The sequence below is a fragment of the Geotrypetes seraphini genome, chromosome 19 (genome assembly GCF_902459505.1).
Source record: "Geotrypetes seraphini chromosome 19, aGeoSer1.1, whole genome shotgun sequence".
NCBI lineage: Eukaryota > Metazoa > Chordata > Amphibia > Gymnophiona > Dermophiidae > Geotrypetes > Geotrypetes seraphini.
Genome location: NC_047102.1, coordinates 18887764 through 18912115, shown reverse-complemented (window position 1 = coordinate 18912115; position 24352 = coordinate 18887764). Strand labels below are relative to the sequence as shown.

General features: G+C 42.5%; 1 protein-coding gene across 3 annotated transcripts in view; it reads right to left on the bottom strand.

Annotated features, from left to right (window-relative positions):
• The window catches only part of SCUBE2 (signal peptide, CUB domain and EGF like domain containing 2), a 128422-nt gene that overhangs the window by 91654 nt on the left and 12416 nt on the right, over window positions 1–24352 (bottom strand). For 2 of the 3 annotated variants that reach the window (XM_033927874.1, XM_033927876.1), the window contains exons 2-4: window positions 18655–18777; window positions 13160–13285; window positions 3628–3762 (exon numbers count right to left, since the gene is read on the bottom strand). In XM_033927874.1, the coding sequence (XP_033783765.1) occupies window positions 3628–3762; window positions 13160–13285; window positions 18655–18777 (384 nt within the window). The remainder of the gene's footprint in view (window positions 1–3627; window positions 3763–13159; window positions 13286–18654; window positions 18778–24352) is intronic. The other variant, XM_033927875.1, reaches the window with a different exon arrangement.

Below are 24352 nucleotides of genomic sequence, written 5' to 3'. Positions count from 1 at the left end.
CTGGAAGTGTGGGCATGATTACGGGTGGCGCTGGACTTCACCATCTCTATGTGCCACTGGCCATGATTCTGACGGGACCCTAGGCACTGGAAATGTAGGCCTGTGAAAACCTGGCCTACATTTCTGGTGCCTAAGGTCCCATCAAGCCATGGTTATGGAAGCGGCACCTGTCAGTGACTGACATGTGGCAGGTATCCATTTTGTAGGCGCCTGCCAGAGCAGGCACCGCTTACAGAATCAACCCCTTAAGGGCATATATACAAGCCACCTAAATACTATTCTGCATATACCCCTTTAACTTAGCACGTATTTGCTAGGGGGCAATTACAAGAGAGGAGTTGCACGTGTCCCTGTCATTCTCAGGCATGAACACTCAAGCCAACTTCATATTTAATGTACGTGCAAGTGCCAAAATGTTAGGCACATTAGCCCCGATTCTATAGAATCAGGTTTACTGGCACCTAACTTGAGTTAGCCACCGCTAGGCATCTCTAACTTACAAGGTCTGTCCAATAAGCTCCAGGACTGATTTTATAAACATTTATTAAACAATCTTACAACTTATTCCATTGGGTCCCCTTCAAAGTACTCCCCCCCTTCCCTACATGTACACTTTTCCCAACGTTGTTCCTAGTTCTGGAAACATTCCTTAAACACATCTTCAGGAATCGCCAAAAGTTGCTGCGTCAAATTTTGCTTTATTTCTTCAATGGTGTCGAATTGCTTTCCTTTCAGCGTGGATTTAAGTTTATGAAACAAGAAGAAGTCAGCAGGGGCCAAGTCAGGAGAGTTAGGTGGCTGGGGAAGAACTGCGTTTTTTTTTGCGATTGATCTTCTGGTCATCGGTCATCAACTGTGGAATAAACTTTGCTGCAACACGAGACATCCCTAACTTCTCTGTTGGAATGTTGTGGCATGAACCAATGGAGATGTTGCATTCCTCTGCCAATTCTTTAACAGTTAATCGCCACTTGATCAACATGATCATCATCTGTTGACATTAATGGTCTTCCAGTTCACAAATCGTCTTCCACTGATTCATGACCACTTTTGAAGCATGAATAGCATTCAAAACACTTTCCATGACTCATGACATGTTCCCTCATAAACCACTTTCAACATTTCATAAGTTTCTGTAGCAGTCTTACCCAATTTAAAACAGAACTTCACGCTGTAACGCTGCTCGCAAAAATACACTTTTACAAAAACTGCTGAAGTTCGGAGATGAAACAGATATCAACAAATGGAAAAGAGAAGGTTACTTGTTAGGTTTCAAACTACTCAACGCCATCTAACACATCTCAAAAGAACTTCCTGTTGGCGTGCAATTCAAACTGTCCTGGAACTTTCTGAACAGACCTCATAGGTTCTTGTATATTAGACCAGGGTTTTCTTGCACTAATTTACTGATATCCAACTCTTTCCATGTCCTGCTCCACCCTTAACCATGCCTACTTTTCAGGTTGGCGTGGGTAGGCGCCTCGTTGTAGACACCTACACGGCACCTACTGAGTTAGGCGCCTACCCTAAAATTAATTTTTTAATTGTTTTTTAATGGTGCTGTTCAATTAACAGTGCCAATTGAACCAATTAAAAAATTCAGTTAGGCACCTAGATCGGCTAGGCACACTGATCTAGGCACCTAATGGCAAGAATCTGGGCTATCTTTACCAAGTTAGGCTACGAGTCTATAGCAGAACCTAGGCCCCTACTTTCCTTAATAGAATATGCTCCTATCACATGCCCAGTTATAGAATTCTCTTTTAAGGTTTATTACAAAAGAATGGGTGGAGGGGGAGAGTGTGGCACAGTGGTTAAAGTCACAGCCTCAGCATCCTCACACTGTTCCCTGTAGTCCTGGGCAAGTCACCCAATCCCCCCATTGCCTATTAGAGAGATTGTGAGCCCACCAGGACAGACAGGGTAAAATGCTTTTGTACCTGAATAAATTCATGTAAACCGTTCTGAGCTCCCTTGGGAGAACAGTATAGGAAATTGAATAAATAAATATTAAGAATATTAGGGCCAGAATTCTTTATTCAGACTGAGTTACTCTCAACATTCTGTTTATTGCTGAAATCCAAAACTCACTTCAGAGCATTGGCGTAGTAAGTGTAGGAGGCGCCCTGGGTGGTGGCACCCCTCCTTGCTTCTCCCAAGCCCTCCTCTCTGTGCCCCCACCCTGCTCCTTCCCACTCCCCATTCCACACTTGTGCTCTTTCCCCACCCCACCCCCAGGACCTCTTATTCTTCACCAGCACGAGTGGCTTCTGCAAACATGCTCCTCACACCAGCACTGGATTCCATCTGATGTCACTTCCTGGCCCTGTGACCCGGAAGTGATTCAGAGGGGAACCAGGCTGGTATAAGCAAGAGGCAGAAGTTGCCCGCACTAGCAAAGATAATATGGAGGTACAGGGTGGGGTGGGGGGGGAAGAATGGCACGAGAGAGGCAGGGGAGAGACAGAGACGTGCCAGCACCCCCCACCAATTTGGTGCCCAAGGCAGTCTCCCCCCCCCCCACACCCCTCTTACTACACCACTGCTTCAGAGGTCACCAAGATACTCATGGTGATAGTTTCAAAATTATTCCATTAAAATAACAACTCAATTAGCCTTCATTTCTAATTCTAATTCCCATAAGAAGGTGTAGACTGTAAATAATGGCCTCCTGCATAGAGCTGAATGATTTACATTGGTGGTACTGTTAATGAACTGAATTTATATAAATAAGATTGTGAAATGCTTCAGAGAAAAATGTATTTTTTAGGATTAGTGGGTTACAGATGTTGAGAGTAAACAAATAAATGTCCTGGTATTATAGACGTCAACTTTCCCTACCAGTACATTAGCTACTAAGAAATGGCTCGACCTCATCCACCCCAGTTATTAACAGGCTCTGAGTTGGGCAATGCTTAGTTCTGTACACGCAGCAGTTACAGTAAACAGAGAAAGTCAATAAGCTGTTAAACAAGACATTCACAGTTCTCGCGACAGCAGCCAATCAGGAAGGGCGCGGGGCGAGGCTTGAGATCGCAAACATCGCTGCTGCCCTGCACAGTGTGGTTGGAGGAGGCAGGTGCGGCCGTCCAGGAGGATTACCGGCAAGGGAGGTATTTAAGGGGTGGGGGGGATGATGTATTGCTCCATCTATAGGCCGCCCCATTTAAGCAAGCCGCACCCACTAGGCCAGTTTGCAAAATCGATGTATAGGCCACGGCCTATACATGGGGAAATATGGTAATGCCCTATTTAGCTAAAGCGCTGACTTCCTCTATTATGAGGCTGCGTTAGGGTTTTTTATCGCAGGCCGCAGCAGTAAAAACTCTGACGCTCACAAGAATTCTATGAGTGTCGGAGCTTTAACCGCCTTGGCCAGAGATAAAAAACCTTAACACAGCTTCATAAAAGGGGATATGAGACTGCAAAATATTCAGTTATTGTTACCATACCCTCTTGGGATATACTAGTTAAAAATATAAAACTGTTTGGGACTGAAATCGCTCCTGTTGATAACCTTAACCATGCCCATTGACCCTAATTTCCACATATCCAAATGGACTAACATAGCAAACACAATTCTCTGTTCCTGTTGCTATCAAAGGTTATTTATTATAACCACCTTACCTTCTAAACGGTGAATACAGGTGTGTTGATTGTCACTCAGGAAAAATCCAGCCTTACACCGACATTCGTAGCTTCCCATCGTGTCAATGCATACATGCTGGCATCCACCATTGTTAAAAAGACATTCATTCACATCTGAAAGATAGAAAACCAGGCTTACTCCCACTACACTGCTATATTTTCACTCAAGGACAAATCAGGGAACCCTGACCTCATAAGAATATGTTTTGTCATGCGTACAAAATAGGTTTCTGCAACACAACTCAAGTGCTCAAATTTAGTGAGAGGAAAAGATCTCAAATGCCTGCACTGATTCGAAACAAAGGTACAATCAGCATTTGCAGGTATGTGTGTATCAACAGTGGTTTCTTCCAAAGAAATATTATTTGTGTTCCATTGTCATGAGTACAACCAGACCAAACCTTAACAAACTCTATAAAAAATACAGCCACACAACTTGCGACCTCAACCAATTCCCTCCATTCCTATTAAAAACCTCCAGCCTAAAATTCCGCTCTCTCCTCAAGCAATGGATACAAACCATGCTCACAGATGGCCTTTTCCCACAAGACTTCTCTGAAATCATCAACACCCCGATCTTAAAAGACCCAAAAGGAGCAAAAGATCAACCATCCAACTACAGACCCATAGCCTCAATTCCACTATATGCCAAGCTAATGGAAGGCCTTGTAGCTAAACTCCTTACCAACTACCTAGAAAACCACAATTTGCTCCACCCTACACAGTCTGGATTTAGAACCAACTTCAGCACTGAGACACTACTAGGCTCCCTTCTGGACACAGCTAGACAACACCTCAGCACAGGCCAAAAAATGCTGATTATAAAACTAGATCTCACCGCAGCATTTGACCTGGTAGACCACAACATCCTGCTACAAATACTAGATACAATAGGAATCACAGGCAAAGTACACACATGGTTTCAAGGATTTCTACAATCCAGGACCTACAGAGTAAAGACAAACAAAGAAAAATCACATGGATGGGATGCAAACATACCGGGATATAATCTTTTTAGGAAGGACAGAGATGGTCAAAAAGGTGGAGGAGTAGCTCTCTATGTAAAGATCAATATCCAAGAGACCGAAATGCAAGAGACCTGGGGAGAGGAAGAAGCGATATGGATCGCTCTGAAACGAGAAGATGAAACTTCTATCTACGTGGGTGTAGTCCACAGACCTCAGACTCAATCGCAGCAAATTGATAAGGATCTGATTATGGATATCCAAAAGTTTGGAAGAAAAGAGGAGGTTCTGCTGTTGAGAGGTTTCAATCTGCCGGATGCGGACTGGAATGTTCCGTCTGCGGAATCGGAAAGAAGTAGGGAGATTGTGGATGCCTTTCAAGAGGCTCTGCTCAGACAAATGGTGACGGAACCCACAAGGGAAAAAGCGATATTGGATCTGGTCATCACAAATGGAGAGAGTATCTCTAATGTTCGAGTGGGTGCTCACCTGGGAAGTAGCGATCATCAAACAGTTTGGTTTGATATAACGGCTAAAGTGGAGAGCGGCCGCACGATACTTAAAGTCCTAGATTTCAAACGTACGAACTTTAATGCAATGGGAGAGTACCTGAAGAAAGAGCTGTTAGGATGGGAGGACATAAGAGAAGTGCAAAGACAGTGTTCTAAGCTGAAAGGAGCGATAAAAATGGCTATGGACCTTTAAAATCAATAAAAACAAGAGAAAAAGGAAGCCGAGTTCGTGAAATATAAAAAAAAACCAAGAAGAGGAGTGCAGAAAGGACTACAGGGTGAAACTGAAAGAAGCCAAGAGAGAGATACGTCTGGCGAAAGCACAGCGGAAGAACAAATGGCTATAAATGTAAAAAAGGGAGACAAACTTTTTTCAGATATATTAGTGAAAGGAGGAAGATGAAAAATGGAATTGCTAAACTAAAAGATGCTGGGAACCGATATGTGGAGAGTGATGAGGAAAAAGCAAAAGTGCTAAACAAATACTTCTGTTCTGTGTTCACAGAAGAAAATTCTGGAGAAGGATCGAGATTGTTTGGCAAAGTTACATAAGAAAATGGAGTAGATTCAGTGCCGTTCACAGAGGAGAGTGTTTATGAGCAACTTGAAAAACTGAAGGTGGACAAAGCGATGGGACCAGACGGGATCCATTCCAGGATACTAAGGGAGCTCAGAGAGGTTCTGGCGAGTCCTATTAAAGACTTGTTCAACAAATCTCTGGAGACGGGAGTGATTCCTGGGGATTGGAGGAGAGCGGATGTGGTCCCTATTCATAAAAGTGGTCACAGGGATGAAGCAGGAAACTACAGGCCGGTGAGCCTCACTTCAGTTGTTGGAAAAATAATGGAAGTGTTGCTGAAAGAAAGGATAGTGTACTTCCTTGAATCTAATGGGCTACAGGATCTGAGGCAACATGGCTTTACAAAAGGTAAATCGTGCCAAACGAACCTGATTTAATTTTTTGATTGGGTGACCAGAGAGCTGGATTGAGGACATATGCTAGATGTAATTTACTTAGATTTCAGCAAAGCCTTTAATACAGTTCCTCATAGGAGGCTGTTGAACAAACTTGAAGAGCTGAAGTTAGGACCCAAAGTGGTGAACTGGGTAATGTAAGAAAGAAGAAACGCTCCACAGATGACCAAGACGACAAAGCTGGAGTAGATACAACCAGTGAGACTAGGATACTGCAGGAATCACACAAATTGAATTTATCCCCTTATAGACTGTACATTGTTGGTGATATTGTCTACCTATATTAAATAAAGTTTTTTTGAACAAAAAAAAGAGCAGAATGATTTATAAGCAGCTAGTGCTTATGATGAGTGCCGGGAGCATCAACAATGCGACCTCTTGACAGTGGAATGTTTCTGCTTAAAACTGAATTAGACTACATAACAATCAGATCTTTGGCTCCTTCATTTCTTTCTTTTAAAAATTATTTTATTTTAAAAGTCAACATAATATTCAAACATACCTGTATACTTGAAAAAGAAATCAGAATAAAACATAAATATACAAGGAAACTCCTTAATACAGGAAATAAATATAATTTATTAGTCCACAATATTGCTGGAGTCAAGCAGGAAACATACATATAGAAAAAATACCTAATTACAAAGCAGATGAATCCTATACAGTGACAACCAGATTATGTACTAACTAAAAGGAACTACATTCACAGTTAACCTCCCTTCCAAAGCACTAAAACTTTCAACAATTTCATGGGTTCAAGAAATAACAAATCACTACCATTAAATTTGACATGACATATAACAGGAAATTTTAACAAATACGATGGCCCCATCACCAAGACCCTTTGTCGGAATCCCAAAAAAGTCCTCACAGCGTCTTGGGAGTCATCAAAGAAAAATCAGGAAAAAATACAAACATTAGAACCCAGAAATTGTTCATACGCATATCAGAAGTAAATACATAAACCCCCAATTTCAGTCCAGTTCCAGGACAAAGGTTCCTAACAGGGTAGATCTACACATCCTGTACTTCCACCTGGGCCTGGATATCACTAGACATCTCCAGAAGTACCTTCACAGTTTATTATAGGGACAAGTGCAGTCCCACATCTTGCTAGCTTCCCATATGGTGTCACAATCGACTATCGCTGGCCTCTAAAATACAACGAGGGCAATGCCATATTGAACCAACTCAGCAGCTCCAGAAGTTGTTGCAGTGTCAAACCTGGATTCTCAATATCTTCTCCCCAGCCAGCTTTGTGGACAATGGGCTTTCCACGCACTGGCTACCCGTTTGATGAGGCCGACTAATTCTCCTTCCCCCTTCACAGAAAGTGTGGAAGCCAACAAACTGCTTTCCACTCGGTGGAGCCAGCCTATCTTCTGGGCTCAATAATACCCACTCTGCACAAAGGCCCAACTCATTAAATATTGGTCCCTCTGAAGGCACTGTAACAGATCTGTAGATCATGATGCCACCAACCTCAAGGATAGTCTGAATCAGCGCAAGAACAGAATCTTGCACCCACAGGTATGTACATATCTGTCCTTTGTAACCAGCACAAATGGGAAGAAAATGGCTTAAAACAGATGCCATTCAAAAAAACAAGGCAAACAATCCCATGGTGAATACACAACAGAGAAAAAGTGGAGAGCAAATGCAATCCAAAAAACAAGGCAAGCAACAAGATAGATTGGCCATTTAATATGTTCTAGAATAGCCGATTGTATTCAGTTGATGTGTACAGTTCCTTCCCCCCTTTTTCTCTGTTATGCCAACACAGGAGCTGACTCCCAGCACTTCTGCTTCAAACACCATCTTGGCTCCGACAGATTTGGGACACTTTTTTGTCTGGTTTCTCCTCAGAGGCTTGTCTGTTATGGGTGACCCTACAGCAGTGGTTCCCAACCTGTCCTGGAGGACCACCAGCCAGTCAGGTTTTCAGGATAGCCCTAATAAATATGCATGAGAGAAATTTGCATATAATGGCGGCAACAGACATGAAAATCCGCCCCATGCTTATTCATTTGGGCTACCTTGAAAACCTGACTGGCTGGTGGTCCTCCAGGACAGGGTTGGGAGTCACCGCCCTACAGCACAGCCCTCCAAGTCACTGAAATGCACAAGCCCCTCCACACTACAAGGTGATGTCCCTTCGGAGGGTGCTCCTTAATTTCCGATTACATTGTATATAGGACCCTGATGCAGGTACATGATGAAACACGGCTGTGTAAGGTCTACAAGTGAATACATTCAATTTGTTGATTCTTGCAGCGTCCTTGGCCTGTATCCTTTGTCTTTAAAACAGTGCAACCCCAGACTTAGCAATTCACTAAAAATACATGGCAGCAAAAACACATGTTTTGATCACATGCTTTCTTTTTTTCTCTTTCTTTCTTAGGATTTAGTTACTGCTTTTTTTTTTTTTTTTTTTTAAGAAATTCACTCAAGGCGGTATACAGCAAGATTATAAACCTTCCCTTGTATCTTGCTGGAATCTTGAAGACAATTCCCTTGACGTATACCTGGATATATAATTAGGGTCTAAAATGATCACATGCTGATTTTTAGACTCAATACAGATAATAGCATATTACATCTATTCCAAGGATCAGTCTAATTGCCTTTATGTAGCTGGTATCACTCATTACAGGCCCTTTTGTTTTGTGTGATTATTATATACACTGTTAGCAAAGTAAGAATTAGATTATTATTTTCACGTAGCCCCATAATTGTATAGTATACTACCAGCTGCTTCAAACTTGTGTTGAAAGGAGCTGAGATGGCATCTGGAAAGAGCTGATCTGATTAGTCTCAGGGTCTTTTGGGCTTTTCCTAGCACGCCTTTCCTCTTTAAAAGGCATATGTCAACAATATTAATTTAAAAACCCAATTTTAAAACTATGGGTCAATATTCAAAGTGATTTAAATGGCCAAAAATGGCTCTTGGCCACACAAATTGCTTGTGTGACGCTAACCGGTCATTTTTAGTGGCACCAAACCATTTAACACAAAGCCACACTCACGCCTGACATGCATTGCGCCTAATTTTTTGAAGGCCGCCTAAATTTTTAGAGGCGCCTTGTTACAGAATCGCTCTTTCTTGATAGGCAACTACGTTTCAATTATTGCTGATTAAAAAGCTCAATTGAGCTTGTTATTCAATTTAGATAGGCATCTCCGAAATAGGTGCCGGTTACAGAATTTGGGCCTTAATCCTTCACTTCCCCAGGCATATTAGATAGATGGTGAGCCCACCAGGACAGATAGGGAAAATGCTTGAGTGTGATTGCAAAACTACGAAAAGGCAGTATACAAATCCTTTTCCCTTTTAGATTTTTATAATTGAAGTGTGGCCAGGAGAGACTGTTGGAAAATATTGGCCAAGGAGTGGTGAGAGGGTATTCCAAACATCAAGAATGGAGAAATGAACCTCAGAAGATTTGTTGTGCCCACAATGAAAGGCAATCTCCATCTTCTCCTGTCCAGCAATACCTTTAAAAGCGGGAACAAGTGCTAAACTGTTAGTAGGCCCCTTTCTCTCTTTCTTTCTTTCTTTTAGTATCACCAACTATTTCTTTCTTTCTTGGTTTATTTATTTATTTCATTGAGTTTTGAGGTACCCTACATTGCATGGGTTGGGGGGGGTAGGGAGATTGTTGGGTTTCTAGTTTTCTGCCTGCTGTACTGTTTTGGGTCCATTTGTTCTCTTTGGGGAGGGGTTTGGGTCTTAGGTGTTCTCGTTTACCAAACACGAAAAATTTAGTATTGAGCATGTTTCTTTTCTCTGCCATTTCCTTTGCTAGGCTTCTTGTCTATTATATCTCGCCTGTACGATTGGGGAGTGTATTGGACATGCAGTTGTGTATACTCTTTAGTATTGCCTTGTATGCCATTGACTTGCTCAATAAAGAAATATTATACATAAAGAAAAAAGCGGGAACAAGTTTGCCACAGTCTTACCCTCTCACCGGGGAATGCCCAAATGTCTGACAGCTCCAATCTGCTTCCCCAGTGTCACGTCACCCAAATTACGGCTCCCCATCTCTGGGATTAGTTTCCTTGCTGGAGAGTATGAGCAATGCAATGTGTGACAGATTTTGAACACATCCTTCAATGGTGAAATGCTTTTATAAATAATTTCTGCTCTCTCCGATGTATTTTTGCACATCAGTTGGTTACTAATTTTTGGCAGGACCTTTCAGCTCTCTCTTGTAGCTTGTTCCAACTTTCCCAGTAAATTTGCTTTTGTGTCCCAAGCTTGGCAGTTTCACAATTCCTTGATTTTCTTGCAATGTTTAGACATAAATGTCTAAACAACGTTTTTCACATATTTTTGCTGAGAAACAAACACTCCTCCGTACAGCAATAAACGAGAAATTTATAAAAGTTTGAGAGGGCCCAAATTCAGAAAGTGAAAGAACGAGTGAACGTTGTGTCAATCTGACAAAAATGAAACCAGCTTAATTTGCTTGTTACAAAATATTCTACAGGACTACAGAAAGATATATAGAGAATATACTGTACATTCATATCAGATAATCAGCCAGTTTATATGCATAAGCTAGACTGCTGAATACCCAATCTATATTGGGGTACTTCTATTCACTTTAAATGTTTAAAATAACGGCATATATGCACATAAATAAGAAACCACAAGGGGAAAGGGAGCCCCACGAAAATAAACAGGAGTTCAGAAAAGGAGCTGGGAGCAGTGCAATGGATTCTCAAAACCAAGCAATGTTTGTTCAATAACCAGTAAAGATGACTCAACATGGAACCTTGTTTAAGCAAAGTAGTGCCTGCCTCAGGAGCCAAAATGTCTGCTACAGAAATTTACCACTTGGAAGACACAGTGTGTAATAGTCATAGTTATCAAAAATGGTGCGCCTTCATATCTGAGAACCACCATCAATGCGTGGGAAAAGGTAGTCCTCGGAGATGACGTGTCTTTTTTGATAATCGCAGGTCTTTATTATATACATTTAGACAGCGACAACTACACACTGGGCCTAATTTTATAAATGGCGCCTAACTGCACCTAACTTGTAGGTGTAGTTGTCAATGCTTAATTGTGGGCATGCTTAGGCGTCTCTAGGCAGTGTGTGGTGAAGCGTTTAGAGCTACAGCCTCAACACCCTGAGGTTGAGGGTTCAAATCTCACACTGCTCCTTGTGACTCTGGGCAAGTCACTTAATCCCCTCTTGCCCCAGGTACAGTACATAAAGTGTGAGTCATCAGGACAGATAGGGGAAAATGTTTGAGTACCTGAATGCAAACCACTTAGACTATAAGTGGTATATAAATGCTAAAAATAAATAAACAGAGGTAAGCATTAGGCCAGGCAATTTCTATAGCAGACATTTTGACTCCTAAGGCAGACACTACTTTGCCGAAACACAGTTCCATGACAACTCATGACACATTTTCCGACCGCCTCTTCCTGGTACTAAAGTCATGGTTACATCAATCAGGAGCTGCTTTGATATGCCAGATAGCGTGTCAAAGCAGCTCCTGATTGGTGTAACCATGACTTTAGTACCAGGCAGAGGCGTTCGGAAAATACCGCAAATTACTGGGCCTGCGATTTGTGAACCGCGAATTCGCGGGGATTTACTGTACAAACAAATTAGGGCCCTCCTTTACAAAGCCGCGCTAGTGTTTTTAGCACCAGCTGCAGCGGTAAGAACTCCGACGCTCATAGAGAGATTTGCATATACGAGGTAATGGAGGTGACAGGCATGCAAATCTGCCCCATGCATATTCATTAGGACTATCCTGAAAATCTGACTGATTGGTGGTCCTCCAGGATAGGGTTGGGAACCACTGATCTATACAGTATCTTAGATGGCTACCTTGAAAACAAGCCCTTGATGTGCATTTCAAACATTTTATCCTAGGTACCAGGATTGCACTTGCTAAAAAGCTTGAATCAGCTACAGTATGATCTCGTTATAATGGACTTCAAGGGACCTGGAAAAACAGTCCATTGTATCCAGAGTTGCGTTTTTTAAAAAACTTTATTTAGGTCAACTTGAAACAACGTTCAGTCAATGAACAACAGTCACTGCACAAGCATAACAGCATAATCAGTAACAAAACTCAGCAAAACATTGGTATGGCACAAAATGATTGCAAAACCAGAACACTAAAAGATGTTCTAAAGCATTATGTCGTACTGTACTGGAAAGAAAAATGCTCTGTCATTTTCTCCTGGGCTGCATTTTGATACTATGCCACCGGCATGTCATGCGCCTTGTAGGAGGAGCCTGTATATTCGTTATAGCCAAAGAAAACTACAGCTAAAAGCGGCTCTGGGGACCAAATTGGTTGTCCATTATATCCAAAAGTCCGTTATATGCGAGTCCGCTATATGCGATGATTTTCTGTATGTTTATAATGGTGCACTGCCGGGACCAGCGGACCTCATCCGCTATAGGCGAGGTTCTGTTATAGAGGGAGACTGGCCTGCAGAGTCGCGTGCACGTGCGCCATCTTAATTGGATTTGCCGGCGGGCTGGGCACATAAAATCGCGTTTTTGCACTCTGAGAGCCCGAAAAGTGGAACTTTTCTAGCCGTTTCCTGCTCGCCATACACTCCGAAGGCAACGATCCGCAAAATTAGGCTCGCGTTCTGCAGCAGAGAGGTAATATAATACAACAAAGCGTGAGCCCCGACGGAGCTCGAAAATTAAGCGGCCATACTTCCAAGTGACGTCACTTCCTTCCTAGGTTTCGTTATAAGCGAGTCCGTTATAACGAGATTATACTGTATTACCATGCATTTTTTTTCTAACTAATAAGGCCCTGCAATGCAGTCCTATTCCAACGTCAAAAAAATATGGGACTGTGTCTCTAGCCCGGCTAAACACATGCTTTCTTTATCCAGTACACAGCACTTAGTACAGACTCTGACAAAATGAAGCTTGTGTTTAATGTACAGACTACAAGTAATACTACTACTTATCACTTCTACAGTGCTACCAGATGCAAGACTCCCAAGCTTTTCATATGTGTAAGACTCTGTGACCACTGAAATTTCAGCAATATGTTACTTACCGAGACAATTATGGCCGTCGTGAGCCAACATGAATCCATCATAGCAAGTGCAGCGATAATTGCCCGGAATGTTGAAGCATTCATGGACGCAGCCTCCATTGTACTCGTTATCGCATTCGTCAATGTCTGAAGAATAAAACACAAGCTGGTATGATGGATGCTTGCTTCTTTGGCGTAGACAGGTCTTATATAAATGGGAGCAGTTACTGGGTCACTTAAATTGCAATTGTCTTGCAAATAGACTGGGCTTTTTTTTCATCTTTACTTGTTTGATGTTATTGAAAGCTACTGAAACATTTTGATTTGCATCAAGCATTATGTGACTGCTTCTTGATTAAGCTGAAAAATGAGATTTCAAATGACAACGTAAACCAATAGAATTTTCCATTTATCCATCCTCAAGGCTATGTTCATGGCTGGAATTTTTTTTTTTTTTTTTTTTTTGGGGGGGGGGATTCCCCTCATTTTGTACATTCCTTAAAAGCTCAAAACAATTCCATAAAAGGTGCACATGGTCTATTGCACACTGCCAACCAAAGAGAAGAGAATTCAGTACAATTAGCATATCAAGAATTCAACAGGTCATTTGATTTGCACAGTTTTGAAATAAAGCATCTTTTACCCAAGGCTTTAAGTCTTGCAATGCCTGGAAGCTTTTTGTACATAAACTTCACATTAAAGGTTATATTTTTTTAAAGCTCAGGGTTAGTGGTGCTTTTAACACACATTTTGGGCCAGATTCTGTAACTGGCACTTAAAAAAGATAGGTGCCTATTACATGTCAGTCACACTTAGGCACCCATTACATAGGGTTACCAGACGTCCGGATTTCCCTGGGTTTTAAAAAAGCTTCCGACGTCGGGACAGCATCCGCGCACGTGCAGATGCCATCCCAATGCATGAACAGGTTAAGGGAGCAGGACTGAGGGGCAGAATGGGGCAGGATGTGGGCGGAACTGCACGGGCCTGGGGGCATGGCCATGGGTCCAGATATTCCTTTGGGAACATCTGGTAACCCTACGATTATAGAATCGTGCCTCATTAACACTTAGGTGCCTGTAATGTAGGCCAGGGTTTAAAAGGCCTAAATTATAGGCGCCCGAGGGCTAGATTCATTAACCTGCCCAAATCGGAACAATCCGTTTCCGATTCCGGCAGGTCCGATGAATTCAGGAACCTAAAATATGCAGATGAGGCGATCGGAGGAACACCCCGCATGGATCGCGCATGCGCAATCCGTGCTCATGGCAGACCCGTCCGAGCCGTGACTTTTTTTTTTTTACTTAAAACTTTTGTGAGCTCGTGGGTTTAACCCACTTTGGGTTAAAACCACAGGCTTGCACAGGCAGTCAGGGCAGGGATGTTCAGGGCCCGACTCTCCTGCTCCTATCTGCCGCCGGCGGCAGCCTCTTCCCTCCTTCCCTTCAGTGTGAGCCCACGGGTTTAAAGCTGGTGCTGCTCTGCGGCGTGCAGCCCTGCTTTAAAACCATGGGCTTGCACTGCGGGGAAGGGCAGCAGAGAGCAGGAGAGTCGGGGTGAGCAGGCAGGAGAGATCGGGGCAAAGGAGGGCGGCATTCAGCTGAGATCCGCATCCCCACAAGTTCATTGGAAATCTCCAGTGTGGGGAAGGGTGGGAGAGTCGGGATAGGCAGGCAGGCGCGTTCGGGGCAGGCAGGCGTGTTCGGGGCTGCAGGAGATCGGGGCTGACAGGTTAGAAAGCAGGGTGACAGAAGGCAGGGCAGTCGCAAAGGGCTTCAGCGACTGGACCTCAGCAGTCGCTTTTTTTTTGATCGGCCAGCCCAGTCGGTGTTGCAGGGTTTTGTTTAATGAATCGGGTCCCTGCCTACTTTGCATGCCGTTGCCCTCATTAGCATGCGTGGATCGGAGGATGGTCGACAGAGAGGTAAGTGAATTGGGCCAGGGTCGCTAAGGGGTCGCAAACCGATCGGTACACGATCGGTTTGCTTTGTGAATCTAGGCCTAGCAGCGCCTTTCTCCACCCCTAAACAAGCCTAAACAAGGTGCTGAGAGGCGCCATGCGATTGGTATCTATCTTTTGAAGAATCACGCCTATGAAGATAGGCGCCTATCTCCCAATTAAATTTTTGCCTTCAATTATGAGCTTGTTAAAGCTCATTATTGAAGCCAATTTACTAATTAACTCCACCTTTTATCAAGCTGCGCTAGAGATTTTTAGGGCAGGCCGGCAAAGAAAATGCTGCCGCTCTCATAGAATTCCTATGAGCGTCGGAGCTGTTACCGCCACGGCCAGCACTAAAAACCATGCTACGATTTTGTAAAAGGGGGGGAGGGATAGTCAAGAAATGCATTGTTAGCCATTTTAAATGGTCTAAGTATGAAAGGACTTCATCAAGCAAGCTGGATAGCAAAATCATAGAAACATAGAAACATGATGGCCCATCTAGTCTGCCCATATTCACTGTTTCTCAGCATATTTTTGGTGAACATAAGAATTGCCGCTGCTGGGTCAGACCAGTGGTCCATCGTGCCCAGCAGTCTGCTCACGCGGTGGCCCTTAGGTCAAAGACCAGTGCCCTATTTGAGTCTAGCCTTACCTGCGTACGTTCTGGTTCAGCAGGAACTTGTCTAACCTTGTCTTGAATCCCTGGAAGGTGCTTTCTCCTATAACAGCCTCTTGAAGAGCGTTCCAGTTTTCTACCACTCTCTGAGTTTGTACGGAATCTATCCCCTTTTAACTTTAGAGTGCCCAACAAGAATTCACTGTTTAAATTGGCAGCAAAAAAACCTCCACCAATCAGACTTTGCCATTCATAAGCAGCAAGCAGATTAAATATATCTATGTTATTACTGACACTTTAAAACTAATTCTTTGGGTCCCCAACCGCGAGGGTCCAGCTGTCCACCAAGTGGTTGCTACTTCTATGGTTCTCCGAGTTACAATTGATTCAGAATACCGATGCGAAGTTGATTTCAGGAAAAAGTAAATTTGACCATGTGACTCCTTTGCTTTTAAGTCTTCACTGGCTTCCGGTTTATCTCAGGATTCAATTTAAATGTGCATGCATTACTTTTAAAATCTTATATGGTATTTTCTTTCCTCTTGTTCCTCTGTTATGGAATGTTTATAGATTCTCCTATGCATCCAACAAGTCAAACTCTCCCTTCCTTCAAGAAAAGGAATTAAAGGAGTTAAGAATTTCAGCCAATCTTTGGTTTTCAAATCCTCTCAATTATGAAATGAGCCTTCTCTAACCTTGAGGGGTCCTATTCCTTTTCAATTTGTTCTCCAGCTGATGTCACTTCTGGGTGCCGTCATAGGGAGAGCCGCTGGTGTCACGAGGAGCACGTTGATGTCGTTACATGCAGCAGCGGACAACAAGAGGCATGGGGGAAGGGAAGGAGGGGTCAGAGGAGGAGCGGGGAGGCGGAGATGAGGGAGGTGGGGAGGGACAGCTCCACCCCAGGTGCCTCTCACTCTCGCTACGTCACTGCCTCCGTGGTCCTTTTGGAATTTGTTTTTGTTATAGCCGAAGGTGCGCCTTTTGCAGGACTATTCTGAGAAGGAGGTTGTTGGAGGAGGGACATGAAAGTTACTGGGGGGGGGGGACTGTAAGGCTGAAGCTTTGCCTGGGGTGTTTGGCACTATATAAAATTCCAAGTTTATTCACTATATAAAGTCCTCTAAAACTTACATTGTTTTAGAGATGTGACCCCCATCTACCGTCCAATCTTGTCAAGTCTTGGTACAGATCACCGACACCGGTCGGCCACCCCTCATTTGGCCGCTTCTTCTACAAATCACTACTCAGCCTATTGCCCTGCTCTTCCTCCTCACCAACCTTTGTAAACCTGTTAACTAAAGTTCCCTCTCATGTTGTAGCTCACTGACTTTGGTCAGCTTTTCCTCTTTTGTAAACCACATAGAACCACAAGGCTTTGGCAAAAATAAATAAAAAACTTATGTTATGTCATTTTATGACATGTAGCAGAATTCACAGAGCCTAATTCCCTTAAGCCCCTGACACGACTTGAAAATCTGGTATTGCTGAGACTGCAAAAATGAAAGTTCGATAAAAAATTGATGCCACGCTTATGAATATTAGATTATCCTTACCTGTATGTTTTAAATCATGCTGCATGTTTATGCTTATCTTTTAAATTCACATATATGTTATTTTATGATGTTTTGAATTATGTTGAGTAGTTATGTTCTGTTTGCAAATTATGATGTTTTTAATTATGTTTTATTTTGTTTTTAACATGGTCCCTTAGAATCTTGATAAAGGCACGTACGTCGAAACACTGCCAGTGTCGAGTCTTTGAGCTATTGTGACATATTCTCCAATAAAGTGATTTTTTTAAACTATACACCCTTGGCTAAACTTCTGACATCTTGTCCTCACGTATGCTTTTGTCTCGTCATTGAGGCCTGTCCTTGGCTTCTGATTCAGTGTCTTTAAATATTAAACTTCAGGGAGAGTGTCAATCACAATGCCAGACCTTCAATTTTAAGGGGGCTTGAGCCCAAGGGGGTGCAAAAATTTTAACCCTACTCTCCACCACATCCTGCCCTCTATGTCTCTCTGCCCCCACCACCACCGCAACCTCCAAATACTTGAGCTGGTGGTAAGCCCCGAGCCCCACCAATGGATCAGGTCCTCCACTGGCAGCAAATTCCAAAATGATCAGGGAGGTGGGACAGGGCCACTTCTGCATCAGCACCACCCTCGCACATGCTCAGTTTTCACACAAGCGTTTACACCCAAGCTTGAGTGGGGGGGCAGCACAGCACTGGCCCCTGACAGATGCATACCAATGCCAGGTGCCAGTGAAGAACCTGTTCCACTGGTGGGGCTTGGGGATCTTCGCCAGACATAGTAGCAGATGGCACCACAATTTGGAGCCGCTTGAACTCAAAGTGGAATGATATGTGTGTGTGTGTGTGTGTGTGTGTTTTTGAAATCTACTCATCCTGTTCTTTGAGTTTGTGTGGCTGTCAGGAGTAGGTTTATCTGATTTTATTTTAAGATATTTTTTGCTGACAATTTTCTTAAAATTTAGGATTTCTTATACTATAATCCACTTAGAATCTATAAGGAAATTAGCGGAATATAAGAATCATATAGTATAGTATTGTTCTGCTTTGATTGCAACCGTTCTTTACTGCTCCCCTGAAGCCGATGCCCTAGGTGGCAACCTAGGGTTGGGCTGGCCCTGGCCAGACAGACAGCCTGCGTGAATGCATATAGTATTCTTCTCATTGCTGTTTTTACATAGGACTCCTTTTTTATAGCAGCGGTCCTACAGAATTTGATAACTTGCGTGTTTATCGAATTAAGTGTTATCATAATCGGGATGCTAATTTTTAAGATTTTTTTCAATTCTTGCTTTCTTCCGGAATCTTCTACTGGTTCTCACTATACAGCTCTTCCAGATAAGGGGGACTTCTAGACAACAAGAGACTGCAGGCTGCAGCGATGGACGCATTCTGGATGCACCTGCAGAGAACTGACCTTCACAGTGCTTCCCATCTCCCTGGTAACCAGGTCTGCAGATGCACTTGTAGGACCTGAGGGTGTTCTGGCAAATCGCATCAGGGTGGCAGTCATCCGTTCCTCTGCTACATTCATCCACATCTGTGAGAAAGAAACATGAAAAGGTACAAAAAGAACCAAACACTAAATGTAAGAACAATTTTTTGGGGGAAGGGGTAAAACGCAGACCTCACGAACCTGACGGACCTTGCGGATCTAAAACCGCACGTCCTTAAAAATCTGAGGTCCTTGCCACTTGTAGTTTCTGGCTCTGACAGACCTCGATGACAATTTAGCTCTGACGGATCCGTCTCAGCATAGGGAGGGAAAAGTATTAGGATCCGTCAGCACTAAAATGTCATAGAGGTCTGTCAAAGCCAGAGACTAAAAGTGGCGCGGACATCAGATTTTTCAATATACTGAAAACAAACAATGTATATGCTCTTTAAAGAGCACAGAAAATCTTATACGTGCTAATCTGTGATACATGAGTAGCGCTTCCGGATGGTTTGCAGACCTTGAATTCATCAAATTACAAAAATATCGTCAATATGAGGATTTGTTTTAGAGCCGCTCCAGCACTAGTCTCTGGCTCTGACAGACCTCTATGACATTTTAGCACTGATGGATCCTAATACTTTTCCCTCCCTATGTTCAGGCGGATCCGTCAGAGCTAAATTGTCATTGAGGTCTGTCAGAGCCAGTGGCTCCTCGCACATCCTGCGCCTCATCTGGAAGCCTTCCCTCCGAAGTTCGTCGGAGAGAAGGCTGCCCGATGATTAATCGCACTGCCTCATCAATCGCACTGCGGACCAGCAGCTGAAGAACACTATCTCAGGCCCGATGCACATGCTGGCCCTGTGGACCGGCAGGAAATTTCTGCAGACCATCACTGGTCCATGGACCGATAGTTGAAGAACACTGAGCTACAAAACAATATAAGTTCTAAAGTGTCACTGTTTGACAGTCTGTGGAGCGCATAAACTGATTAGTATAAAATTAGATAAATAATTTAATGAGAAGACCTCAGTGTGGACTGATAAGTCAAGCGAACGTCAAAAACGTTCAATATTGCAACCCGTGCGCGGGTCACAGCACAGCGCACCACACCATCATAGAGTCTCTGCGTGGGTGGTGAAAATCAAATAAATAGTGCAAACACACTTACCCCCTCTTTTACTAAGGTACGCTAACTGATTAGTGTGCGCTAATCGAATTAGCACGCACTAAACGCTAACATAAGAACATAAGAATTGCCATCTCCGGATCAGACCCTGGTCTATCAAGTCCGGTGATCCGCACACGCATAGTTTTAGTCTCAAGGGAGATGTGCATCTAATTTACCCTTACCTTAGTAAAAGAGGGGGTAAGTTTTGTTTTGATTCTATTCTCTTTCCGTATAAGAATCCTTTGTGTTTATCCCACACCTTTTTTTAAAAATTCTGTTACTGTTTTTCTATCTACCACCTCCTGCAGAACAGTCCAGGCATCCACTACCCTCTCCATGAAAAAGCACTTCCTGACAGGACTCCTAAGTTGACCCCTCTGCAACCTCAATTCATGTCTCCAGAGCGACTTGTGTCAGTTAGAGAAATGGGCAGAGAAATGGCAGATGAAGTTTAATGTGGAAAAGTGCAAAGTAATGCATCTGGGCAAAAAGAACAAGGAGCACGAGTATAGAATGTCAGGTGCAACTCTGGGTAAGAGCGAACAAGAAAAGGACCTGGGTGTACTGATAGATAGGACCCTGAAACCATTGGCGCAATGTGCGGCGGCGGCAAAGAAAGCAAATAGAATGTTAGGCATGATAAAGAAAGGAATCACGAGTAGATCGGAGAAAGTTATAATGCCGCTTTATAGAGCAATATTGCGTCCAACATTTGGAATATTGCGTCCAACATTGGTCTCCCAACCTAAAGAAGGATATAAAACTGCTGGAGAGGGTGCAGAGGCGAGCAACGAAGCTAGTAAAAGGTATGGAGAACTTGGATTACAAAGAATGACTTAGGAAACTGGAACTGTTCTCCCTTGAAAAAGGAGACTGCGTTTAGGGGATATAATCGAGACTTTCAAAATACTGAAAGGAATCGACAAAATAGAGCAGGAAAAAAAGTTATTTATGATGTCCAATGTGACTCGGACAAGAGGTCATGTATTGAAGCTGAGGGGGGACAAGTCCAGGACAAATATCAGGAAGTTCTGCTTCACGCAGCGAGTGGTGGACACCTGGAAAGCTCTCCCAGAGGTGATTATTGTGGAATCCTCCGTTCTAGGATTTAAAGGCAAATTAGATGCACAGCTCCTTGCAAGGTGCATAGAGGGATACGAGTAACTAAGGTTACGCCAGGGCCAGGCAGGGCCTCCACGTGTGCAGATCGCCGGACTTGATGGACCTAAGGTCTGATACGGAGATGGCAGTTCTTATGTTCTTATGTCCTCTGTCTTGTGGAACGAAGGAGGTATTACATATTTAGGTATTTGGATTCAGAAAACGTTGGAAGAAACGATGCAGGTAAATGAAAAATCTATATTGCTAAAGGTCTCAGAGATGTGTGAGCACTGGAACCCACTGCATTTGTCTTGGTGGGGGAGAGGTCAGACTGTAAAAATGATGATTCTGCCTGTAGTTTGTTACCAAATGGGTATGATACCGGTTTCCTTTCAGGGGTCTTTTTATAAAAAATTAAATAGTATTCTTACTAAATTTATTTGACTGGGTAAAAATGCTAGAATTGCTATGGTAACTTTACAAAAGCCGATTGCGGAGGGTGGGGTAAATTTTCCCAATTTTTATAGATACCATCAGGCCTATATTATGCGCCAGGGAATGTATTGGATCCTCCCCGAGCTCATGGAGCATCTGCCAGACTGGCTACATCTGGACTGGAAAATTATGTCCCCAATGCGACTTTCTCATGTATTAAGTATCAGATTACCTAGCTATGCTAGGGACAACAGAATTTTATTGGATACATGGAGAACAATTAAATTTATTGATAAACTAACAGATGTTCCTATATTGAAATCTACTTTACAGTCCTTATGGTTAAACTCCAAGATTCAAGTGGGCGGTGCTGGGATCGCCTGGACGAATTGGATGCAGGCAGGTATTCGGACATTGGATAATGTTATATCCAATGATAATCTGCTGGAATTTTCACGGCTGCAACAATCATTTGGCATTTTAAAATCTCAGCAGTATAGGTGGTTGCAGTTGAAGCAGGCCATTCGGAGTGGGTTCCCTGAATGGAAAAATTTTAAAAATTATTATAGCCTGCAGATCCTTTGCTACCAGACAGATTTAGTAGGACATCAGGCTGCCCAGTGGTATAAATTAATTTCTGAATTTTTGAATAAAAAACCTAAAAATAGTCTCGGAGATATTTGGAGCATCAAGATTAAACAGTATATTTCTGTATCTCGTTGGCCACGAATTTGGACTTGGAGGTTGAAATGTACAGCATCAGCATCTATGAGGCAAACATGGTTATTTTTATTACATAGGATTTTTTGGACCCCAGTTCATTTGAAAAATTAGATAGTTCCAAATCTAATAGATGCTGGCACTGTCATGCTGATATAGGGACTTTAGATCATCTGTTATTTTTTTTGTCCACTCATATTTAGTTTCTGGAAGTCAATTTGGGGACAAATAAATATTGTTTTAGAATCGGATATTCCCTTAACATATGAAGCCATAATTTTTGGTACTATGGTACACGTCAAACCTCCCCTTGATAAATATAAAAGCCGTCTTTTCCTGGTTTTGACTGGAATAGCTGTTCAATTGATCACAAAAAATTGGAAAAGCCATGATAGATTAAACTACACATTTTGGTGGACAAATGTATGTAATACATACAAATAAGAGAGAATGAATGCAGAATGTTTGGGGTCAAGTGTTTCATTTAACAAAGTATGGAGTCCATTGGCTTTATTTGCTGCTTCACATTAATGGTTTATGTATTTTTCTTTAAGTTTTTCCTTACACATCCGGGGTGGGGGAGGGAGAGGTGGTTGAGAAATTGATATTAATTCTTCATATCAATGTAATAAATGGGGTTTTCTTGTATTATTAATAACTGATAGATGGGTGGGTAAAGTTATGGTTCTATATACCACTTGTATAAAATGGTGTAATCTCTGTAATATTTTTCTGTATTCAATCAAATGTACCTCACTGTTGTAGTTTTAAAAATAATAAAATTTAAAATAATAAAATTTTTACAAAAAAAAAAAAATTAATGTCCTCTAGGTCTACCGTTTTCCCTTCTCTGGAAAAGATTTGTTTGACTATTATTTATTTATTTTCATTTTCAGACTGCCTACATCTGTCCAGGGTTGCAGGAGTAAGAAATTTCTAAATCATACTTTGGCATCTCAGGCATCTTCATGACAACAAATTCCGAATATTGTTGCTTACTACCCATTCCTATGGCCATTTTAGAAAACAATTGAAGACCTATCTTTTTTCTAAATATTTGACTGTTTAATGAATCATCTTATTTTATGTAAAATGTTTATTTTTAAAACATTTTGTAAAACACGTTGAACTTCTGGTTACGCGGTCAATAAGCAAAATGTTATGTTATGTTATCTAAGCAGTTTACATTGTATGAACATACATAAAAGTCCAGATTCTCGAAACAGCGCTGTTTTTTTAGGCCCTGGTAGGCATCCAAACTCAGTTAAAAACACCATTCAAATGGTTTTAAGGAGTTTTAAGGCGTCTACCAGCGCCTAAAATTCAGCACCAAAATCATGTCTACGGAGGCACTTTAGACCGCTGAACACCCCTGTAGGCATGGCTAATGCCTGACGTGACGTTAGGCAGCCTAAAGTCCCCCCCCCCCCCCCGTAGGTGCGATTCATATCATAGGTAGACACCGGAAATGTAGGCCAGGAAAACCCTGGCCTACATTTCCAGCGCCTATCTTTACCGGAGACACGATTCTGTACCCAGCGCCATCGCATGATTGACATGTGATCAGCTGCCGCTCCTAAGGCGGCCACCGACCACAACGCTGGTCACAGAATCCAGGCCAAAATGTATCACAAACATAGCTAAACAAACATCAAAGCTGTCAAATTGCTCCTACAATCTTCAATTTCACATAAATGTTGTTACAAAGAGCTGAGTTTTTAAGTTTCTTAAAAGCAGCCCACTCAACACATACTCTTAATTGCCCAGGAAATGCATTCCAAAGTTTTACTCTAGCAACAGAGTGCATTGAAGTATTAATAGTAGCATAATGCAATCTTACTCCTCTATTTATTGAAAACAACATTTCATGTTCTGACCTCAAAGTTCTTCTTGGCCGATACACCTCCAGCAACTGATGAAAATATACTGGAGCATTATAGTACACAGCCTGAAGAATAAGCACCAAAACCTTAAACTGCACCCTCTCCCAGAGTATGTTTATCAGCTAAATATGAAAAAATGAATGCTGAACGACGCAATACATTTCATTCTTATTGTAAGATTTGGTCACCTGTATTATCTTACTGTGACAGGGGTCTCAATACATAACACAGGCCCGCTTTGTCATAACCCATGGATTTCTCATCACACTTATAAGTGACAACACTGGAAAAATGGGCCGAAAAGTGGCAAATGAGCTTCAACATAGGGAAATGCAAGGTCATGCATACAGGGAAAAAGAACCCGATGTTC